Below are 21620 nucleotides of genomic sequence, written 5' to 3' on the forward strand. Positions count from 1 at the left end.
AAGGACAACTCTGATCCATCAAAGGACAACTCTGATCCATCAAAGGACAAATCTGATCCTGTTGGCAGTGATGACAATCCAGCCCCAACAGATGTTGAACCGATCGGTGGAGACGGTAAAGGCGATGGTAAAGGCGACGGTAAAGACGACGGTAAAGGCGAGGGTACATCCCCTGACGGCGACGGTGACGATTCGGATCACCCCCATCCCAAGCCCAAGAAAGGCGGCAAGCATTGTAAGCACGGTCATAAGCATTGTAAGCACGGTCATAAGCACGGAAAGAAACCACCAAAGATGGAAAAGAAGCCAAAACCATCTGACAATGGCGACGATTCGAACCCTCCAACGGACGACAAAACTGATGATAAAACTGGTGATAAGCCACCAAAGCCTGAAGGTACGACCGATTCTGGTGACAAGTAGACGTCAGTCAGCGACATAGTCTTTCACAATCAACAGTGTTCCATGCAACGCTCAGCAAGTTGCAATGATTCTACCCTTTCTCTATCATGACCCATCCTTTGATCTCTTATACGTTTCTCTTTGTTTTTTTCTCACACTCTTTTGACTCTATTTTCATTGATCGTTTCCATAAGAGAGAGCTTTTGTTCTTTGTCGGTGGTGATGCAGAAAGGTAAGTATAGAAGTGTTTCAAAGATGAGGTAAGAAAGAGAAAGTTAACGCGGAACACTTTACACGCTTGAAATACTAAATTATCACGCTAAGCCGGAATTACCGTCACGCACAGACACAATGGAAAAATATTTCACAATTCCTTTCTTCTCTCCACAAACAATAAAGCCGAAATGATCATCAGATCGATCGCTCTGAGGCATCCGAGACCCTCTCATGGGTTGGATGACCTGTTTCGAAAAAGCATCCAAAGGCATATGTCGGTCCAGGCATGTGGTCATAGCATGAAGACATCGATGATAAGAGTTGGGTCTATGCCTCCTTTGCATTGGCAAAATCGACAGGCGAGAGGAATATCGACATCTACCCAACCGATCGAATCATCTTCCAGCGCATTGGATAGTATAACAAGTCTACCAGAAAGCACGGGAGGAGATGTTGCAACTTCCTACTTTGCTTCAATTGTGCCATACATTGAACAATTGCCGACATACATTGGATTATCGGCCGATGCTCCTCACGCTTATGTTATTTCTATAGTTGTCGCAACGATTGCAATGAGAACAGCTATAACTCTACCGGTTACAATCTGGCAAAGGGCAAGAACAAGAAGAATGACAGAGATCGTTGGTCCAAAATGGGAACAAATGAAACGTGATTTACCCATAGATGTAGCACGTCGTTGCAGGGTACAAAAGAAAACGCATGCAGAGTATAAAGTTGAACTGCAAAAGACATTAAAAACGGAATTAAGACTTCTTATGAAGAAAAACAAATGTGCTCCGCTGGCAACGCTTCTTCTTCCGTTAGCAGCAAGTATACCTTTGTTCTTGTATGCTTCTTTTGCGATTCGAGCAGCTCTAATAACCCAAGGTAGCGCAATTGGAGCGGAAATTGTACCTTGGTGGTCACCTCCTGCTGATCTTATGGCTAAATTCGAAGAAGGTGCAAAGATATTACAAGCACGAGGATTAGAAGGAGAAGCATTACAAAAGCTAACCACAATGCAAGGTCCAACACTTGCTGATCGTGATAAGACGATGTTTGGACCGATAGGATTGGGTATGCTGACGTTGATCAATGTTGAATTAGGTCAATGGTTACGTAAACCTCTTATCGAAGCTCCGACTGCGCAAGTACCCAAAGATGAAGATGAGGACGAACGATCAATGAAAAAGCGAGAAGCACGGGAACGAAAAGCATCTTTAGCCTCTTTGAGATCTGCCGTTATGGGCAATGTTTTACGTGCGGCATCTATCGCTTTTGTCGTCGTTGCAAGTCAAGCTCCTGCAGGTTTATCGATCTATTGGCTTTCTTCTGCAGCCTATACACTTGTTCAAAATTCAATTTTTGCAGTGATTGATCGAAATAGAGCCGCCCAAATTGAAGCTCAGTCTAAAAAAGTGCGAAGGTATTAATAGGTTACAGCTATAATGTATAATACATGTTTTATAAATTGTCCGGAAATTGTTTAAAGTTGCATCTGCTTTCTTCTTCTTGCGTTAAAGATATCCGCGATTCCACTTCGTTGAGATGTACTTGTCGGTAAGCCTTTACGCAGACTGCTTTTGATTCGAAGGGTTGCCTCACTTTGTGTTTTGCTGGCCGGGCTTGGTGTTCTACTCATTCTGCGATCATGTGCGGCCGAGCTGATTTCAACTAAACGGCCTCGACTACTTCCAGCAATGTCATCACGTTGAGGTGGCTCGGAGTGTACTTCGCTCGATGCATCTCTAGCCTGTCCAGTACGACGTATCCAATTACTCACTGTAGGCTGCTTGGGTATGTTCGATGCTTCTGACTTTTCTGGCGAAATCAGATGACGGCCTGCAAGTTGAGCAAGGGAATGAGATGGTTGCTTCATAGGAGATGACCTGCCAAGATTTCGACCTCCTCGCCTATTACCTTCCATCACCAAATCGGATTCACGTAAGGACGAAACATCTGCATCGAGAGGCAAAAAGGGTCTATTATCCTCCATTTCTCCTGCAACGCTGTTTGGTCTCGTAATCTGCAAACTTTTGTCCTCGGGACTCTGACTGATCGCATTAGAACTTCTGTTTCTACTTTTCGGTGTCTTTCCACCACCGCCACCAAAGACGCCACCAGAATTCGCCCCTCCATTTATACCACTACTTCTTCTTCTTGCTGCACGTATATGAACGGCTGAAGGGCCACCAAAACGAGCAGCAGCACGGAATGCTCTCTTTGCTTTTGCCATCTGACGCCAATGATTGAACGCTTTTGCTTCCATTTGTATACGATCATGGGTGACTGCTTGTCTTTGTAATTTCGCAAGTGGTAGTCGATCTCGCCAAATGTAGAATGCGTTCGATTTGATTCGAGCATGATCAAGTTGAATAGCAGGTAAAGAGCGTGTCTTTGCTTTCCAACGTGCAAAGATATCATTTTTGACCGCATCTTGTCTTTGCAATAAAGCTTTCAATTCAATCTCATGCAAAGAAGATTCGGCAAATCGATCGTACCAAACTTCAAACACATTCTCAAGAATTTTTCTGCGTCTTTGCATCAGGAATTGCTCCATCTTTTCACGTCGGATACGCTCTGCTCTTGCTGCATTTACCCATTTGTTGAACAAGCGTCGAAGCCACTCTTCTTGTTTGACATCTCGGAAGCTATTGGAAAGATTCAGTTGATCTTCATGTTTTATACAGGCTTGCATCCAGGCTGACCATGCACGCTGAATCAACAAGCCATCACGGGCTTCTGCTGCTTCCATATATGCACTCTTTCGTTCGATCACTCGCTCCGTCCAGATCCGCAGTACTTCGGCCCTTACTCTCTTCTCCATCTTACTTCGCAACATTCCGACGGCCAACGACTCCCTCCGTTTCTCTTTTGTGCGTGCGAGCCATAAAGATAAAGTTTCACGCAATGTAGTCTGACGATGTTCTTCCGTCCATCTTTCCAGCTTTGCTTCCCTTCTACGAGCAATCCAAAGATTCAAGAAGCGGCGTTGAGTGTTTACCACATTGACAGAAACGGCTTTGCGTTCATCGACCATTCTTTTCTCATTCACTCGCTTCCATGCTGCCAGTGCTTCACTCAACAGCTTCCTTCGGTCCCCTCTAGCAGCCAACTCTTGTGCAGATACGATCTTGAATGTGGTATCACGCCAGATGCTGAACGTCCTCTGAAGTAAATGTTGCTTTTGCATTGCAACAACTTTCATCTCACGTTCTCTCAACGATTCTTTCATAGTGATCATTTTGTCATGCCAAGTCGTTATTGATCTTGTCAGAATACGAGCCGAAGTGATTCGTTGAAAAAGCTGTTCTCTTTCACGCAATAGCCAAAAATGGAAAAAGGTTGAAATACGTTTCTGTGCCAATTTATTCTCAAACTGAATTGCTTCTTCTTGCTGCGTCATAATGGTGACAGTCTTCTTTGACCACTTCATCCATACTTTTTGCTTGATTCGACGTTGACGCCATCTGTCTGCCAAGGCTTCTTTACGATGAAAAATAGCCTGTTCTGCCTTTGCGTGAGACCAGCGCTCGAAAAATGTGCGTAGAGTAAGTTGACGATCGAACGATTGAGCAACTTCTAGCAAATTATGCGTCTTATACGCCTGTGTCCATCTAGTGAAAGCCAACCGAATCAACGTTTGACTTTGCTTTCCGACAATCTGTTGCTCCTTTTCTCGTAGAGATGAAGTTTGCCATGTTTGAATTGTCCATAAGCTCATTGCACCTCGCAACAGATGCTCTGAACGAAATCGAGTCGCTCTTACTTCCATCCATGAAATGCGCCATTTTGCAAAAGTTTCGGATACTATTCGATGTTCCATACGACTACGGATTACCTCAAATGCACCACGTAATTCCATCCGTTTCTCTTCACGTTGCTTCTTCCTTTCCTCTTTCAATCGCCGAATCCAGGTACGCCACGCTCGCAACTTGCATCGGACTACATCTATTTTCACTGCACTATTTTGTTTCTTTCTGTGATTGTCTGCTTTTGCTTTCCAAGATTGAAATGCTTTCTGCTGCAAGGACGTATTTCGTTCTTGAACGGCACTTTGTAATCGCGACTGACGTTTTCTATGTAGTGTCAACCACCAAGAGAAGCATCTGTTTTGGACCGTCATCGCATACATCGCATCCGCTTGACGGTAAAGATGGCTTAATTGCGCTTCATTCTCCGCTTCTTGTTGAGCCTCTGCTGCTCGACGGGCAGCATCACGCTCCAATCTCGATCTTGCAACCACCTCATCAAATCGTCGTTTGACAGGAGTAGAAGATGAAGCCACATCTCGAGTCTTACTTGGCTCTTTCAGCGTTCTTTTGTCATCTTCATCACTTGCGCTTTCGACTGTAGTTGCCTTGCTTATATCAAAGCGTTCTTCGGATTTTGCAAACCGCAATTTCCGGTCTCTGTTTGCTACCGGGGTTCTGCCCATCTGCTTCACCAGGATCGAAGGTCGGTTCACAGGCACAACTTCTGCTTCTGATGGATTTTTTAGACTGCTGGCCAGAGTACTAGCTTGTGCAGTCAGAGCTGCCATTCTCGCACGTAATTGCTCTAGCTCATTTTGATTGACGATCCGGTCACTCTGATGCCTTTGAAGCCGAGATGCAGCAGGACTTTCCATAACGGTAGAAGAGGACCCTTGACCCATTTCATTGGGAGTTTCCCTAACACGATTGGCATGCCAAGACCTTGGACGTTGTTTGTCTTGGAAGAAACGCTTTGTCGAATCATTTTCGTCATCGGCTTCAATTGAACTTTGCTCACTTGTGTCATCTTCACTTACGTTTAGAGGTTGTAAACCCAAAGACGTTCGAACGGCATCCCATCTTTGAGCCCACGTCCTTGCTCGAATGTGTGTCAGCCGGAGTAGAGCATCCCATAAAGCAGTGTCAGTTTGTTGATCGACTTGCGTTCCCAGGATGGATTGAACGTCTTGGCGAGCAAGGTTGTAGGCTTTTTTCAATTGACTAAAATCGGTTGCATTTTCCGGTAGAAGATCGATCACATGATCAAAGAATTGAACTTGCTTTTTGGTCAAATGCAAAAAAGCTGATGAAAGGGAAGTTGAAGAATTTGATGCTTGGCTCGTTCCGGATGAACCGAGACCATGTTCTCGCCGATTTGCGTATGAATCAAATTGGCTCATGACCACAGAAAGGAACGCAACTTGACAAAAGAACACATTACCATCGCAGTCTTGACAATTATGTTAATTTCATGTTGATACGCCTTCAATTATCATTCCGAAAAGTTTAGTGGGCAACGGTCCGAATAAGAATCGAGCTAAAGAGATGACGATCGAGAGTGAACTTTAGACCACAGCCGTTGTTCACCAACACTTTTTTGATTAATTTGTGTTACTTTTGCGTTTGAATTGTTGCCAAGCGCGTTTGCTGTGTTACGCGTCGTGCTCTCTATTTCTCCCACACGATCTTCTGGTGCCTCTTCCTTTTCCTTATACACCGTCATCATTGAATTTCTTAGCGCCGCGCCAATGGTTTCCATATGAACTCGGTTGTCATCAGGTTGATGTCATGCATTGTATCTTTTTCTCTTATGTGCTTTCTTCAAACGCCGTGATCGGCTAGCAAAGAATACTTTACTGTCTTTGTTGTAGGACAATGGAACGTGTGTTTATTGGCATCTTCTAACGGCTCCGACTAATAGTCCGAGCTGACACGAAAAAAGCACAGCCTCTCCGCCCAAAGCGTATCGAAGATGAAGTAGGGACAAAATAAAACGAAAGTCTTGACACATAGACCTCTCGATGGCTGTGTATTCTTACAGTTCCCATTCCCATCGCTGTCAAGACTGTCCCTCTTTTTGTCGTTACGGCGACAATGCTTCCTCTTGGCCAAGTCACTAAATGTCCAAGACATTTGATCGATGAAAAGAGTTAAAAGGAGCAAAATTTTGCCTTTCAATCGTTTCATTCTCCCATCAAATACATCACAATCCCTACTCCACTCTTCCTTCCAAAGAAACTCAAGATGCGTTTCTATCAAGCAATTCTCTCTGCCACTGTGTTAGCAATCTTTATTGCTACCACTGTGAATGCTGATGTTAGCGTGCAACAAATCGAAGGTGTCAAACGCTTCTCCAAGCGTCAAGATGCTGTTCCTCCAAGCACAACTACTACGGGCACAGATCAACCATTGCCTGATCCAAACAATCCTCAACCTTTACCTGATCCAAGCAATCCTCAACCTTTACCTGATCCAAATGTGCAACCGGTTCCAGACCCAAACGTGCAACCAGCTCCGGATCCGAATGTTCAACCTGCACCATTGCCAGATCCGAATGTGCAACCTCCTGCTCCTGGACCGTTGCCTTCGCCTAATCCGCAACCTCTTCCTGGTCCAGGAACGGGTCCACTCCCTTCTCCACCTCCTGTTCCAGGTCCAGGTCCAGGTGTTGGTCCAGGTCCAGGTGTAGGTCCTGTTCCTCCTCCTGTTCCTGGCCCAGGTCCAGGTGTAGGTCCTGTTCCTCCTCCTGTTCCTGGCCCAGGTCCAATTCCCGTTCCAGGTCCTCAACCTGCTCCGCCACCGCCAAATCCTGAAGGTGCTCCTCCATTGCCAGTTGATCCGCCTGTCAATCCTCCAGCTGCTTTGCCATCTACAATGTGAAAGCTTTGCTCAAGAATGAAGACAACAAAGGATGTCTTAAATCGAAGATCAAAAGCAAGAACAGCGATCAACCTATTCACATCTACAAGATCCTCGTCATTTTTCTCTTGTTCATCACATGATAACGAAACTTTTTTATGTCATCTCAGTGTACATCTTCACTTTTGAATCTATTGATGAAATATGATTTTCATCACATGTCCGTGAAGAAGGTTGAAAAGTATGAAATAAGAAGATCTAGGTTCAAATACCTCAGAGCATTCTATCATTTAAGTAAGCCTTTAACATCACACAATACGTCATAAAATGTAACTTTCACGGGAAACGATGATGGTATTAATAATGATTAGATGGATTCGTGAACTTCGCGGGAAACGATGATGGTATTAATAATGATTAGATGGATTTGTGAACTTCACGGGGAACGATGATAGTATTAATTATGAGTAGATCGATTCTTGAATTTCACGGGGAGAGATGATGGTGACTCTCACGATCAGAGGGATTCTTGACTTTCTCTGGATGACACCTTCATTTGCTGGAAGTGTTTTGAGATGAGTCTGTCTATACCTTGATAGTCCATTAAGTATGAACCGCTTCAGCGTCGCATGATTTGACCGAGACTGCTTTGATCAAACGGTTAAGACGATTTCCTGTTCTAGACATTGCTTCTGCCGCCCATGTTGGATGAATCATAAGTACCCTTGCTCCTTTCAGAAGTGCCCCTTTTCTTAAAGCTGCCCGGGTAGCTTCTGCCGCCCGTGTTGGATGAATCATAAGTACCCTTGCTCCTTTTAGAAGTGCCCCTTTTCTTAAAGCTGCCCGGGTTGGATGGATCATAAGTTCCGTTACTATGTTCAGAAGTGCCCCTTTTCTCAAAGCTGCCCGGGTTGGATGGAGCATAAGCACCCTTGCTCCTTTCAGAAGTGCCCCTTTTCTTAAAGCTTCCCGGGTTGGATGGATCATAAGTTCCCTTACTATGTTCAGAAGTACCCCTTTTCTTAGAGCTGCTCGGATTGTGTGGATCATAAGTTCCCTTACTATGTTCAGAATTGCCCCTGCGTGTCAATCCTCCTTCACGCTTCTTCAACGGGACAGATTTGGAAGGGTTGATGGGTAAGGCAGTGCATGTTGTTACACAAACCACCATGAAAATCATGAAGGCAACAATAAGCTTCGGGTTCATTTTGTAGCTTGATTTTTGAGGTTTGAAGGGAAAGCTGTTGGGTGATTGATGGTGGGCATTTGATTATTCAAAATTTGCCTCTTTTTATAATTTTACAATAATAATCATTTCCTGTTTTTCCGAGGGAGACTTTGACTTGCTTTACATGATATTAATCCGCTCAAGCGGTACAATATTGATAAAGTCATAATTTAAGATCATGTCGGCCACCGTTTGTCATGACGTGATCTCTTTATCATGGCCGCTATGAAATTGCGCCAACGGTAAAACAAACTTTGTATCTAAAACCAGAGTAACAAAAATAGAGTAACAGGGTAAAGTCGCTGTTGAGCGGCCCGCTATAGCTTCAAAACGAGCTTGGCAGCGTGCATTTTGAGCTTTTCTATACTGAAAGCCAATTATAGAACGTTTTTGATGCTAAAGAAAATCAATTTGCCATTCTTTGTAGATCCCAATAGATTGTTTATTAATTGTTCTTTCAATCTTTTCTCTGTTTAGCAAATGTTACACCTAATAAGTCTTACGTTCATCTTACATTCATGATTCGATGACGGAAGACTCCGCTGTAAATTTATAGTGTTTTAATGTGTCACGTAGGAATGAGCTGTCAATTGCGGGACCGAGCTGTCACTGCGGGAATGAGCTGTCAATGCGGGAGTGAGCTGTCATTGCGGGAATGTGCTGTCAACTTATCTTTTGCGTCAGTTTGAGCTTTTCAGTCAACGAGTACCCTCTGGAGAGCTTCCTTGGTATTTTTGAAGTTCTCTATCATTTTCAAGAGCTACAACAATGCACATTCAACTTAAATTTAATTCAAGGAGATACATAAACAAGATAGGGTGAATATATGGTAGTTTGACCTCCGCTTCGTGTCGCCTTTTTTGTTCTTTTGCTCTTCATATAATGAATTGTCCATTACGCCTTCTTGGTAAGCTCATTGGGGCAGAAGTGATCGCATTTGATTTCTGATCGTAGTCGACTTCTCAACAGTCAGCCATTAAACTTGACTTCTGGCTAGAAATGAAAGATAGTGCTTTATTGTTGGGTTACCCGTTGTTGTTTGGGTTCCAAGTTGTATGACTAGCTCCAGGCGAACCATCTTTCGTTGCTTTTCCTTCACGTTTCTTTAACAGATTGGATTTTGATGGTTTCAAAATTACGCCAGCACTTGTCATTGCACAAAGTACCGCAAAGAAACCAATAATGGTGAAGATCTTTTTCGAAACCATTTGAGACTTGGATGTTGAAGCTCAGAGTAGAATAGTACCGGTTGGAAGGTGGAGTAGAACAAGACTTCTTGGATGGTAGAGTAGAGCAGTACCTCTTGTAAGGTGGGTAGGCGACCAACCACATTATCCATACTCGGAAAAAAGGTCATTTAAGTATCATTCTTGTTTGTGCACTTGGTTTTTTTTTTTTCCATTTTCTTCCAATTTGCATAAATAGCCGCGGCCGTTCGTACGCCTTCCTTTTTATGCAAGTAAGAAAACAAACAAAGGTTAAGAAATTCCGTGGCAATACGACTTTGTATGAAAATGATAGTTTTAACCGAGTAGTATAAACAAACTGAGTTGCGGAACCCAACATATGTGGGGCAACTTTTTATATTTTACAAGCAACTCAGACGAGTAAATCCGAGGTCTCACTGAATGAAATGGTGTCTAATTTGCCAAGAGCCGCACATTCTCTTATTGCCTGCATTCCAAAACTCTTATTCATGCTTACTAGGACCTCTGAATATTATACTTTGATGTTGATACGTCGACCTTAATTGAAATTTGCACTGAACTCAAATCACGCGAGATTGGAGGGGTATCTTATCATCATTGCGTAATAAAGCAGATGTAAACTTTATCAAGCGCACTTCATACAATTTCTTCTCAATTCAAAGCCATTCAAAGTTCTTTTTATAGTACACGAATGGATGTGGTTATTGCTCATCGGAGCTCAGAATTTTAGTTTCCATTTGCCGTTGAAACCCCCTTTTTGGCGCAAGGCTATTGCCATTCTCCAAATCTCGCTTATTTAAGGTTAGCAACGCCAACATTGCCATTCGACCTTTATCTTTAGGTGACTTTAGAAGGCAAAACACCCAAAAGCTGGCATATTTAGGTTATACTCCTAAGTATGACAAGCTCCGATATTAGGCAAAGGACCATTCCGGAACCGAATAGAGTGAAAAGGAAATTGACATGCCACAACCGAAAAAGAATGCTTTCTTTACGCGGTTGCCGTTTATGAAGCACGCCACATCCTCTATCAAGCTGTCAAAGCGGATCAAAAATGTGACTTCTCACTTTATCATCCCGTGCGAGTACTTTATAGGTATCAGACTTCAGGAGGATGAAGCTTGGTGAATCGGCGGAAGTGGATTTTGGAAATGACACTTGCCGCGAATGGGCGTTAGACAGGTGAAAAGCCGAAATTGGATGCCGTGTGGATATTTTCTATAAGCTCCTCACCAAAGAACACTATGGCATTGCACACTCCCGCTATTAGAAGGTGCTGTTAGTATTCAAGGAATAGCCATTTATACCCCTTTTACAGAAAGTATAAAAGTACACTCTTTCACCCAAATACTCCTTCCTCACTTCCTTATTCATATACAACTCTCTTTTGATTCTGTTTCCTAATCAGTCGCTCTTTCCTTTTTTTAACGAAACTCAAAATGCATTTCAAACTTCTTTTGACTTTGTTCTTCGTCGGAATCACTGGCGCTCTTGCTTTGCAACCACAAGCAAGACAAAATCATCCTCATGAAAAGCTTCAAATCGTAAAACGCGAGCCTGAAAGTGTTCAAGAACAGCAATCGACAGGAATCAAGAGATTGGTCTCGGATATCGAGGATGCTATCCCAGCTGCGCCTCTCGACACTCTTTCGCAATTCGAACAAACGACGCAAGGCTTAATCGCTTTGATCGCAAAAGGAGGACTTTCTGGTGATCCAACAGCGTTTGTCGCTTCTTTTGAAGCTTTGTTGGGCTTTGGACTCTCAACTGTTGCTTCCACTCAATTACCTTCAGCTGCCCAATTTGCCGCAGCTATACAAATCGTTGCGCAATTCGTTGATGTTTGTCAAGATGGATCTTCGGGTATCGAAGTTTCATGGATTACCAAAGCTTTCGCAAGCCTCACAGCTGAAGGCGAAGGAGTCGCAGCAGGCCTTGTAGGCTCTGTCACTGGTACTCTCGGTGGTGTTTTGTAGAATCTTTTTTTATCACACTCCCCTGCTTCTGGTAAGCTCGAACGCTCTCATCTTCGCTTTCTTCATAGCTTGTTCGTAGTGTATTTCGATTTCACTGTCTTTACTGAATCTTTTATGCAAGCGTACTGTTTGTGATTGTTCCAATGTCGAATTCTCCAAGTACACTCCCGTCTTCTGATCTCATGTGATTGCCAGCAAAGAATGGCTTCTCCTTATAGCCATTAAGAAGCACCAGAATTCAATAAGACGGAGTCATTATATTCAGAAACTTGAAAATCTTAATGACGGACAAGATTTGGGAAACGAGCGAGAAGCGGCGGATAAAACAATACGTGAAAAACAAAACACCCATCCCTATTCTGTGCGTAGCGCAAAGCTCTTTGTTTGTGTTGAATTAAGATACTTCTTCTTGACCTTGATTGATCCTTTCGTTCCTTCGTTGCGCCCCTTTTTTTAACAGCAGTTTGTGCCAGGGTTGGCTCCTGAATGTTTTGAACGTTTTGAAGCTTCAACAGGAGCATCTTCGCCATTTCCAACAAAGATGGCCAAGAAAGTTAAAATGATCACGGTAAATTTGGAATTCATCATAATTGATTTCTTCAAAGGCGTCAAAAGATTTCAAAGGAGTAATTTTAGTTTTGGATGATTTTAGATGGTCTGTTTGTAAGGAGTGGTTGCCTTTTATAAGTCTTGTTTTATGTTCTTTAAATAGAATTCTCTACTACCACAATCCTGTAAACACATCACATATCCATGGCGTATTTTGTTCCAAGAGCGCCATAAGCGGCTCACCATGATTGTACCTGCCGCGGAACCGCCATAAAATTATTTTTAATTTATATTTATTTCACAATACCGTAATGTGGAATTTTCCGAGCCAGGGCGTCAAGACATTTCTCATTTGCTGAACGCCATCATGCTCTTGAAAGTCAGCTGAGCGGGCTGCGATGTAATTGTACTTGAGCAATGTTTGGCATTTAGCCTACGTCTTCAACGTGTACAGAACTAGTGTTTTCCGACTTCACTGCCGATTTCACTGCCGTTTTCATTGCCGATTTCACTGCCGATTTCATTGCCGATTTCACTGCCGATTTCACTGTCTTTATCACTGTCTTTATCACTGTCTTTGTCACTGTCTTTATCACTGTCTTTATCACTGTCTTTATCACTGTTTTTATCACTGTGTTTGTCACTGTGTTTGTCACTGTGTTTGTCACTGTGTTTGTCACTGTGTTTGTCACTGTCTTTACTGAACCTTTTGTGCAAGCGTACTATTTATGATTGCTCCGATATCAAATTTTTCAATCAAACTTACACCTTTTGATCTCATAAAGCTGTCAGTAAAAGCTGGCAAAGAGGTTTTCATGTCTTAATTATTTTATTCAAGACTTAACTATTTTCAAAATGAGTATTTTGTATAAATTTCCTCCTATAAAGCTATTCAGAATCATCAGAAATTATTAAAATGGAATCATGATTCAGAGACTTGAGAATCTTGACAGACAAAAGTTGGGAAATGAGCGAGAAGCGGCAAATATAATAATACGTTGAAAAACAAAACATCCATTCCTATTTTGTGCGCAAAGTTCTTTGGTTGTATTGAATCAAGATAAACTTATATTTGACCAGCTCGCAACACTTCTTAACCTTGTTTCATCCTTTCATTCCTTCGTTGTACCTTGTGGTGGCTGCTTGCAGCAATTTGTGCCTCCGTTGTTTCCTGAACGTTTTGAAACTTCAATAGGAGCACCTTCGCCATTTCCAACAAAGATGGCCAAGAAAGTTAAAATGATCACGGTCAATTTGAAGTTCATGATGATTGTTTTGCTTCGATCAAAGGTGTTGAAAAGATTTCAAAGGAGAAATTTTTTGTTAGGTTAATGTTAGTTTTGGATTGTTTGTTTGTGAGGAGAAGTTGCTTTTTGATTCTTGATTTTTTGTTCTTTAAATATGTTTCACTACTATCATGATTCTGTATAATATCACATATCCATGACGTATTTTGTTCCGAGAGCGCGATGAACGGCTCACTATGATCGTACTTATCGCGTAACCGCCATAAACTTAACTCTATATTTCAAAGTGGAGAAGAGCAGAAATGATAAAAGTCTAGACCTCTTGTAAGTTTTTTGTGGGGACTGTAATGATACCAGAACGATTTTCGATTTAATTCACGGTGCCGTAATGTATAATGTTCCGAGCAAGGGCGTCAATACGCTTCTCACATTGTAATGCCATCTTGCTCTTGAAAGTCAGCTGAGCGGGGCTGCGATATAGTTGTACTTAAATAATCTTTGGTATTCAGCCTCCGTCTCTCAACGTGTATGATCACCTCCCTATCAAATACGCGCCTTTCCTTGATTCAAACCCCGACTGGCAAGACAAAGAAACGGGGATTCGTTCTGAAAGCAGTAGATACAAGATGGGCATCTTAAGAGGGGGATTCGGATGCTCAATCGGAGACGGAATCCAAAGATGACGCAATCCGATTAAGCTCCCTTTCGGTAGAAAGTAGGTAAATGTTGTCATACTGGGTTTTCTTGGCTTTATGAAACTCTTCTTCTAGCACAAATGGCTCTCTTGCGGAAAAGTTGCGGAAAATTGGTCGGAGGCGCAATCTATAGTTGAACCGATCGGCCGATCAATCGGACTAAGCCCTCTTTCGGTAGAAAGTTGATAAATGTCGTCATACTGTGTTTTCTTGGATCTATAAGAAACTTATTCTAGCATATATGACTTTCTTGCGGGGAAGTTGCGGAAATTTGGCGGAGACTCAATCTAGAGATGAGGCAGTCGGCCGATCAATCGGACCAAGCCCTCTTTCGATCGGTAGAAATTTAGGTAAATGTTGTTATACTGTGTTTTCTTGGATCTATAAGACTCTTGTTCAATCACATATAGCTCTTTTGCGGGGAAGTTGCGGAAAATTGGTCGGAGGCTCAATCTAGAGATGAGGCAGTCGGCCGATCAATCGGTTTAAGCCAACTCGTTAATTTTAGCCTTATAGTGTCATAATGTGTTGTATCAGCCCACTCTTAAATTTCAGCTATATACTGTTATATTTTATTGTATCAGCCCCGAATTACCTGGTCCGCCAGAACGAAGATATTATCCCGAATCATAGTTTTAGGAGTTTAGAGCTTTTGATTATTGCTATATGTCTATAAACTTTTATTTTGTCTTCGAGAATGAGCTTATAGCAGACTAGAGAATGGTAGCCCAGAAGAGAGAGTGGTAGCCTAGACTAGAGAGTCGTGTCCTAGGCTTGGTAAAAGGAGCTTAGAAGTACATTGTATAATCTTGAGACACCAAGTATTGTCATAAACCTATTCACAAAAGTGGTAATCGAAAACCAAGTTTTTACAGAAATTTCGGCTAAACAACCATAACCAAAAACGTCAATAAACCTGATCTAGTACCCATAGTTACAGATTTTGCTAATGACTATTAGTCTCTTACTTGACAGCCTTGAGAAACTCTTTTCTTGAGAGGACAAATTCCGTGGCCGACTGAGTTAAAATTATCTTATAGAGCAAATGAATTGGCAAGTCAGACCACAAAAGTCAGACTGACGGCAGCAGTTGCCGCAAAGGACGCCTTTATAGAGATCTGGGCTACCGATGACTTCATTCAGCGTCGTCAATTACTGAGTCTGTTTTCACGGACTTCGCTTCCCGAATGTCTAAATCAATAGGATGTCATAGGTGCCATGAAAATATTAAATTAATATTAATGAAAAAAACGACACGAAGAAGATCAAAAAATACATTAATTCAAAATCAAGATTTTTTTTTCCATAGCTTTCCTGCCCACTCCGGTGAGAATGAATTAGAATAATGTGATGTGTGAAAAAAAGCCTTGAAGGTGCCCTCAATCAGAGAGTAGTAGGAGGCGTTGCATCCTTCGTTTTGTGAATTCTTACCGATCGATCATCTTTTAGAGAGTTAAATGGCATCAATACGGATTTCTGAAAAGGCAATTCCATTATTCATTATATAATACAGTACATACTACATTTCCCACTTTGCACCTTTTATTGTTCGGGAGAACTTGAGGTAGGCGCATCAACAACTTGTGAAATCACGCCTTCTTCTCCAACTTCGGCAGTTTCTACTTCGGCATGCGCTTTGGGTTGCAAATCCGAATCTTCCACTTTATGTGCCGTTCCATCATCAGCTTGAGGGTGTTGTTCTCGAACGGCATCAGTTTTAATTCGATCTTCTAGTTCATTTTCTGATCTTCCGGCTAACGTTTGGTTGTGTTTAGTTGCTGTTTCCCCATTTGGAGATTCTTCTGCTTCCATAGACGGTCTCTTTCCGTTCTTTTGCGATGATTGTTCGCCTTCCCATTCTCTTCGGAATATTCTTGTTCGTTGACCGGCACGTAAGGCTGGATCTCCTCTCCTTCTTTCACGCAACCTTTCACGTTCTTCTGCTTGACTATCAGCAACCAAGAGATCCACTACACCGACAGGTTTCGAAGAATTCGGACTGGAATGACCAGAACCACTTCCCTCACCTTGATCATCATCATTTCTAGAATCATCCGTCTTCGTATCCTTTCCACCTCCGCCCAAAATACGACCTACACGCATACGTTGGCCTTTTTGTGCTTTGTATCGCTTTAGCATATTTTCATCTTCTTCCCATCTTCGCTTTCTTGCTTCTTCTTCTCGAATATCTACGCTTGGGAAAGCATAATCTCCATGTGTCAAGGCTCTACTTTTCTCATATAGAACCTCCATTTCATCTCCTTCTTCAATGTCTGAGAAGTTTAAAGCTGCCGCGTGAACATCTTCATCGCCATCCCTGTCCATATTGTCGAGGAATTCCAACGATGCTTGAGCTTGATCTACTGCCCATTGTCGTGCTTTATCTAACAAAGAAGTAGACGCGCGATCATTCTCTTCATCTTCGTTAGAACCATGGTTTGCGTTTTGCTCTCCTCGCAATGGATCACGTACCGAGACATCTGATTGATCTGCAGCATCTGCTTCAACATCCACTTCATGTACAACGTCTTCAGCTTCATCCGGTAGTAAAGGTGCGTATCCTTCCCTTTCTGCACGTTTTTTATCTAGCCATCTTCTGAATTGTTTTGCAGGACCTTGATGTCTTGCCATGAGACCTGCATTCTCCCTAACTTCTTCTGGCGTACCTCGTAATGGCAGCCAATATTTCGCTTTTCCACCTTGGGTATATCGTAAACCTGCTCTCACCCTACGTTCTCTACCTAACCTTTGATGCATTACACCTTCGCTTGGCTCGAACGTTTGATAACCATATCCTGTTCCACGAATGGTGGTAAGACTATCACTGATGACATCATACATTCCGATCGCATCTCGAAGAGCGTAAAGAGCTGGCAATCTGGATTGATAGCTACTAAAAGGGTCGATATAATCTCTTGGTGAGAAAGCATATGCATGACCCAAAGCAAACAGTGGCATTTCCAAACAGATCAACATATCTTGAACGGCTAGCGAGATAAACTCTTCATCTCGAACAGGTCCAATTTGTTTGATAAGGCCAGTTGCAACCAAGATTGAAACGCCAAAGCCTTGCCAAAAGCTAAAAAAGATGATTCCTTTGATACATAAAAATTTGCTAGTGACACGAAAAGGAGCCAAATCTTCTGCTAAACCAGCCCAAAACATTCCCAAACAATAAAGTGATAAAAATACCGAAAAGTTGTAGGTCACACTAACCCAGGTATAACCGTTATCCCAAGCCAGTTTACCATCATCGTATTTGCCAACACTTTTCAAAACGACTGTCAAGATTGCTAAAATTGGTTTGATTTGAACGTATTGCAGAATGCCCCTTTTGAGACCTAGGAAGGTATAAGGGTCGGAGATGTCTAATGGCTTGAAGAAGAGGTTGATCGGGAATGGATGTGGGATCGGTCTCCTTCCATGCACGAGAATCAACAAACTACGTTCTCCGCCGAGATATTCGACCAATAAGCTAAAAAAGCTCCAAATGACGAAACCTTCATAGACATCACGTATAACGTCAATAATAAAAGCAGCTTGAAGGGAAAACAAAGAAGCCATTGAAGATAAAGAATAAATTGGAACCATCAAGAGCAATCGAACCACATATCTTTGCAAAACTGGTTTACGATAAGCACGTAATTGAGAATTGATAGAATAAAGACTGAAAAGAGTTGAAAATAAAGCACTTGCAGTTGCCGTCCAAAGCAGGGCAGGAGGTAGCGAACGACCAGATCCACCACCGCTCACAGGTGGCAGATCTACTTCCCTCCTCATTGTTTCTATTGCCCAATTCATAGTTGGACCTATGCTTCGCTATAACACCAAGGATGTTCTTGTTGATTTTAATGTCCTTTATGAGCTTTTATTCATTACCATCTTGACTGGAATGATGTGATGGTAATGATGCCCCTTTGCTCCACGTCTTATTTTTTATTGAATAGCTTAATGCAGTGCCTCTCTCACCAAAGCATTCAGGGTCAAGACGCGATTTAAGCAGTGGCTGAGCATACACGCACACACACAATGCTGAGCCATAGTGGAGTAAAGCCACGGCGTCAGGGGAAGCAAAGAAGGATGATAGCATATGGCATTCATTGTATAAAAAGCTGTAAAGGGAAGCAGATGATGATCAATTACGATGTCTTGCCCGTAAACCTAGCCAACGACGAACTCTTGTGTTCATAGTGGTAGAAGTGAATGCATCAATCACATGTCCATGCTGTAAGAAAGGGGTGATAGATATTTCAATGTATGCACTTGTATGCTGCTAATCCTGCATCGACTTACTAAGATCAATTGTCTTCTGGCATGAGCACGACCTTCTTTGCTTGTTCCGGGATTGTTAAGGGCAGACTACGAGGAAGAGAGAAAAAGTCAACATGATGAGCATATAGCGAGACTATCCAATTATACTCACTCGCCAGCCTCCAACTCGACGTTCTTTTGGAATTTTTCGTTTATGAGATCGATATTGAGCCATGTTTAGTTGAAATAGGATGATGGAGTTTGTTTATGTTGTCTGTTTAGTCATTTTGACATTTGACAGCAATCACCACCTTATCAGTAGATCAACACTTCAATTCCAATTACCATTTGTGGAGAATTGGTTAGTGTAATTTCATACACCGCCGGATCAACAGAATGCATACTCGATGTGCGTGTGCGTGTGCATCAAACGCGCCGACACATAAACACGTGCTTTGGTCGGGCTTTAATTTTTTTCCCAATTTAAGAATTTATGGACAAATTATAGAAAACTTGCATTGGAGGTTTGAGAGGGCTGATTCCCTACCACAATCTCCGCAAAGGTGGCATCCAATAAACAAAAATGCCTACTACACGATCAACATCAGGTGCAAAGAATGGCAATAGAGCCGTATCCAACGTCAAGAGATCTAGACCTGTAGAAGAAGAGAAAGGAAGGATAAATAAGAAAGCAAAAGTAAGCAAACCTGCAACAAAAACACAAGCAAAAGAATCTTCAAAGAGCACAACTGTACCATCAAAAGATACAAAGAAGACAAGACCTACAGCTATCAGTGTGATTGATGCAGCAGAAGAAAAGGAAGATAGCGATGAAGACGATATGATTGCTCTAGATGCAGGGGATGATGATGATGAAGAAGAAGAAGAAGAAGAAGAAGAAGAGGTAGAAACTGATAGTGAAGCAGAAGACGCAGAAGACGACGATGCAGCTATCCTAGCAGGGTTCTCCGACGTAGACGGAGCAGATTCATCCGACGAAGATGAAGACGATGACAAAGAGACAAAACAAGGCACAATCAGCGCATCTGGCGTGGTGAAATTACCGAGCAGTAAAGATGATGCAGTGGTGAAAGCAAGATTGGAAAAAGTGAACAAAAAGAGAAAAGAAAGCGGTCAAGCAGGTAAACCTATCGTTCTTTATTTCGGAAGAGTACCAAAAACTATGCCTGAAAGTGCATTACGATCATATTTGGACCAATTCGGAAACGTGAAACGGTTAAGATTGGCACGTAACAAAAAGACTGGAGCAACAAAACATTATGCTTTCGTCGAATTTGAAGATGAAGAAGTTGGAAAGATTGTTTGTGAGACAATGCACAATTACCTATTAGAAGGAAGGTTGTTGCAAGTGCACATTGTCCCCAAGGAAAAACAACATCCTAGCCTTTGGGTAGGTGCAAATCGCACCTACCGCAAGATTCCAGCCGACAGAAAGTTCCGTGTTTCTCATAATAAAGCACGAACACAAGAACAAAAAGAGAGAGCAGAGACAAAGTTACTGCAACGACAAGAAAAGCGCAGAAAGCGAATCAAACAACAAGGAATCGATTACGATTTCGAAGGTTATACCAAAGCATGATTTCTCTCTTTATACAAACACTCATTTATATCTTCATCTGTTGTTTTATTGTACAATTGCATTCATTCCGGTATATGCTATGAAGATAGGAGGCCATTAAAAGTTGTAGATTGGCAAGAGATGACTAGGGTTAAACGACTGTCTGCATAGAGGACATTCTGCTTTTTCTTTACTCCAACCTAAGATGCAATCCCAACAGAACACATGACCGCATTCCGTTACAGCAGATGTTCCTTTTTCCGGTTCACGTTGTTCCATGCATAAAGTACAACGTAGAACACTTTGACCGATCGCTTCCAATTCGGCTGCTTTAACCTTTGCTGAAGCTCTTGCTGCTTCCAATTGGGATCGGTCTACATTGGCTTCTAAGCCTAAATCTTGTGCAGAAGGCAATCCATCTGCATCAGGATACTGAAGCGGTACCTCTTCCGACTTTTTCTTTTGTTGCTTTTGTACACGACTTGGAGGACTGGTCTTGTGTGACCATTGAGAATCATCGATCTGAACTGTTTCCTTTACGGATACCGCGGAAGTTTGTTCAGACTCTGTCTCGCCTTCCTCGTCGATTACGTCGGCCTTCTTTTTCTGCTGCCATGAGATCCGCCATCTATTTGCTTGCGATACCAATTTGATGAACAATTGCACACCCAAAAGGAAACCCAACACTTCATATGAAGGTGGTTTAGAGCCAGGTCTACGCGGGATTGTGCTGATGTATTCTGTACCCGAAAGTCTTTGACTGAATTTATAGTATCTTCCACCTAAATAGAACAATGCCAAATGTGCAGCTCCAAAGTATGCCAATATTCCTGTGGATGAATGTATGCTGTCCATAGTGGGTAATCGTTCTGCTAGAACAGCAACGATTCGATCAACTCTTGTTGCCTTTGGAGCGTTCTCTTTTGCTCTTTCTGCTTCTGGTCCTCTCTTGGGAGCAACAGCAGCGGCTCTAAGCTGTGCCCGTTGCAGAGCTTGTGATCTAAGTTGGTGAGACGATACTAGCTTCCTTCTTGCCATGGAATAAAGTCGTGTGGATAAGAATGGTGCAATTACATAAAAGAAGATGAAGCTCATCCTACGCTTGAGAGCGACAATCCTTCCAGTCTTTCCATCCGTCATCATCGCATTCACATATTCTTCTCCTAGCGTTTGTGCTCCTCCAAGTGTGCTCAGAGCAAAATAGGCAACCGATCCCACAAAACTGATCGAATCTGCATTCTGGAATAGCACTCTACTACCCAGCAAGCTTCGAACGACATCTTGTAATTGTGTTTGCAACAGATCACGGTAATAGACATCCTTTTGATATGCTCGCACAATTTCAGGTTGAGCCGCTCTCGGGAACGAAAATGCTGATCGTCTTCGATATACATTTTGCATGGATTGAGGCCTGTTATCGTTAGAAGTGCTGGTATTGGATGGCCCTGCAATCTGCACGCTTGAGGAACTTGCTGTAGAATTGTCATCCGCCATCTTGCTCTGAAGTATGTAAATGATTGTTGATGGTCATAACCCACTCTTTTGTGTGTGCCTTTGTTTACTTTTTCCAATTTTCCGGCTTGCTTGATCGCCGGTAATGCTCCAGGGCGGGGACGCGCTTGTGACTTGTGAGTCGATGTCGGCTTACGTGATCA

The 21620-nt window shown here is 42.5% G+C and overlaps 10 protein-coding genes across 10 annotated transcripts; 5 read left to right on the forward strand and 5 right to left on the reverse strand.

The window, feature by feature from the left end:
* Window positions 1-24: 24 nt before the first annotated feature.
* On the forward strand, window positions 25-423 carry FA14DRAFT_176887 (uncharacterized protein; the record flags this gene model as incomplete). Its single annotated transcript, XM_025500701.1, has 1 exon — window positions 25-423. A coding segment is annotated over one exon (399 nt), but the record flags the coding sequence as incomplete, so codon positions are not given.
* Window positions 424-1097: 674 nt separating this feature from the next.
* Window positions 1098-2000, forward strand: FA14DRAFT_113019 (uncharacterized protein; the record flags this gene model as incomplete). The annotated part of the gene is made up of 1 exon (XM_025495995.1): window positions 1098-2000. A coding segment is annotated over one exon (903 nt), but the record flags the coding sequence as incomplete, so codon positions are not given.
* Window positions 2001-2038: 38 nt separating this feature from the next.
* FA14DRAFT_159575 (uncharacterized protein) lies at window positions 2039-5908 on the reverse strand. The gene has a single exon (XM_025498278.1). It carries the CDS (start codon window positions 5771-5773, stop codon window positions 2105-2107), a length of 3669 nt encoding a protein of 1222 aa, XP_025357902.1. The 5' UTR covers window positions 5774-5908; the 3' UTR covers window positions 2039-2104.
* A 709-nt stretch (window positions 5909-6617) lies between these two features.
* Window positions 6618-7253, forward strand: FA14DRAFT_152967 (uncharacterized protein; the record flags this gene model as incomplete). The annotated part of the gene is made up of 1 exon (XM_025497563.1): window positions 6618-7253. The coding sequence occupies one exon, from the start codon at window positions 6618-6620 to the stop codon at window positions 7251-7253; it is 636 nt and encodes a 211-aa protein (XP_025357903.1).
* Window positions 7254-7911: 658 nt separating this feature from the next.
* Window positions 7912-8439, reverse strand: FA14DRAFT_176891 (uncharacterized protein; the record flags this gene model as incomplete). Its single annotated transcript, XM_025500702.1, has 1 exon — window positions 7912-8439. One exon carries the CDS (start codon window positions 8437-8439, stop codon window positions 7912-7914), a length of 528 nt encoding a protein of 175 aa, XP_025357904.1.
* A 2668-nt stretch (window positions 8440-11107) lies between these two features.
* Window positions 11108-11644, forward strand: FA14DRAFT_152969 (uncharacterized protein; the record flags this gene model as incomplete). Its single annotated transcript, XM_025497564.1, has 1 exon — window positions 11108-11644. The coding sequence occupies one exon, from the start codon at window positions 11108-11110 to the stop codon at window positions 11642-11644; it is 537 nt and encodes a 178-aa protein (XP_025357905.1).
* Window positions 11645-15989: 4345 nt separating this feature from the next.
* Window positions 15990-17876, reverse strand: FA14DRAFT_114504 (DUF300-domain-containing protein; the record flags this gene model as incomplete). The annotated part of the gene is made up of 2 exons (XM_025496057.1): window positions 15990-16547; window positions 16650-17876. Coding segments are annotated over 2 exons (1785 nt in total), but the record flags the coding sequence as incomplete, so codon positions are not given.
* A 336-nt stretch (window positions 17877-18212) lies between these two features.
* FA14DRAFT_142027 (uncharacterized protein) lies at window positions 18213-18735 on the reverse strand. Its single transcript, XM_025497159.1, has 3 exons — window positions 18559-18735; window positions 18429-18494; window positions 18213-18360 (listed from the first exon to the last, which is right to left on the reverse strand). The coding sequence occupies exons 1-3, from the start codon at window positions 18619-18621 to the stop codon at window positions 18271-18273; spliced, it is 219 nt and encodes a 72-aa protein (XP_025357907.1). The 5' UTR covers window positions 18622-18735; the 3' UTR covers window positions 18213-18270.
* Window positions 18736-18935: 200 nt separating this feature from the next.
* On the forward strand, window positions 18936-20125 carry FA14DRAFT_159577 (uncharacterized protein). Its single transcript, XM_025498279.1, has one exon. The coding sequence runs from the start codon at window positions 18970-18972 to the stop codon at window positions 19984-19986; it is 1017 nt and encodes a 338-aa protein (XP_025357908.1). The 5' UTR covers window positions 18936-18969; the 3' UTR covers window positions 19987-20125.
* FA14DRAFT_16737 (uncharacterized protein) lies at window positions 20035-21489 on the reverse strand. Its single transcript, XM_025500081.1, has one exon. The coding sequence runs from the start codon at window positions 21457-21459 to the stop codon at window positions 20083-20085; it is 1377 nt and encodes a 458-aa protein (XP_025357909.1). The 5' UTR covers window positions 21460-21489; the 3' UTR covers window positions 20035-20082.
* Window positions 21490-21620: the final 131 nt, after the last annotated feature.

This window comes from Meira miltonrushii (assembly GCF_003144205.1).
Source record: "Meira miltonrushii strain MCA 3882 unplaced genomic scaffold FA14scaffold_1, whole genome shotgun sequence".
Taxonomy (NCBI): Eukaryota; Fungi; Basidiomycota; class Exobasidiomycetes; order Exobasidiales; family Brachybasidiaceae; genus Meira; species Meira miltonrushii.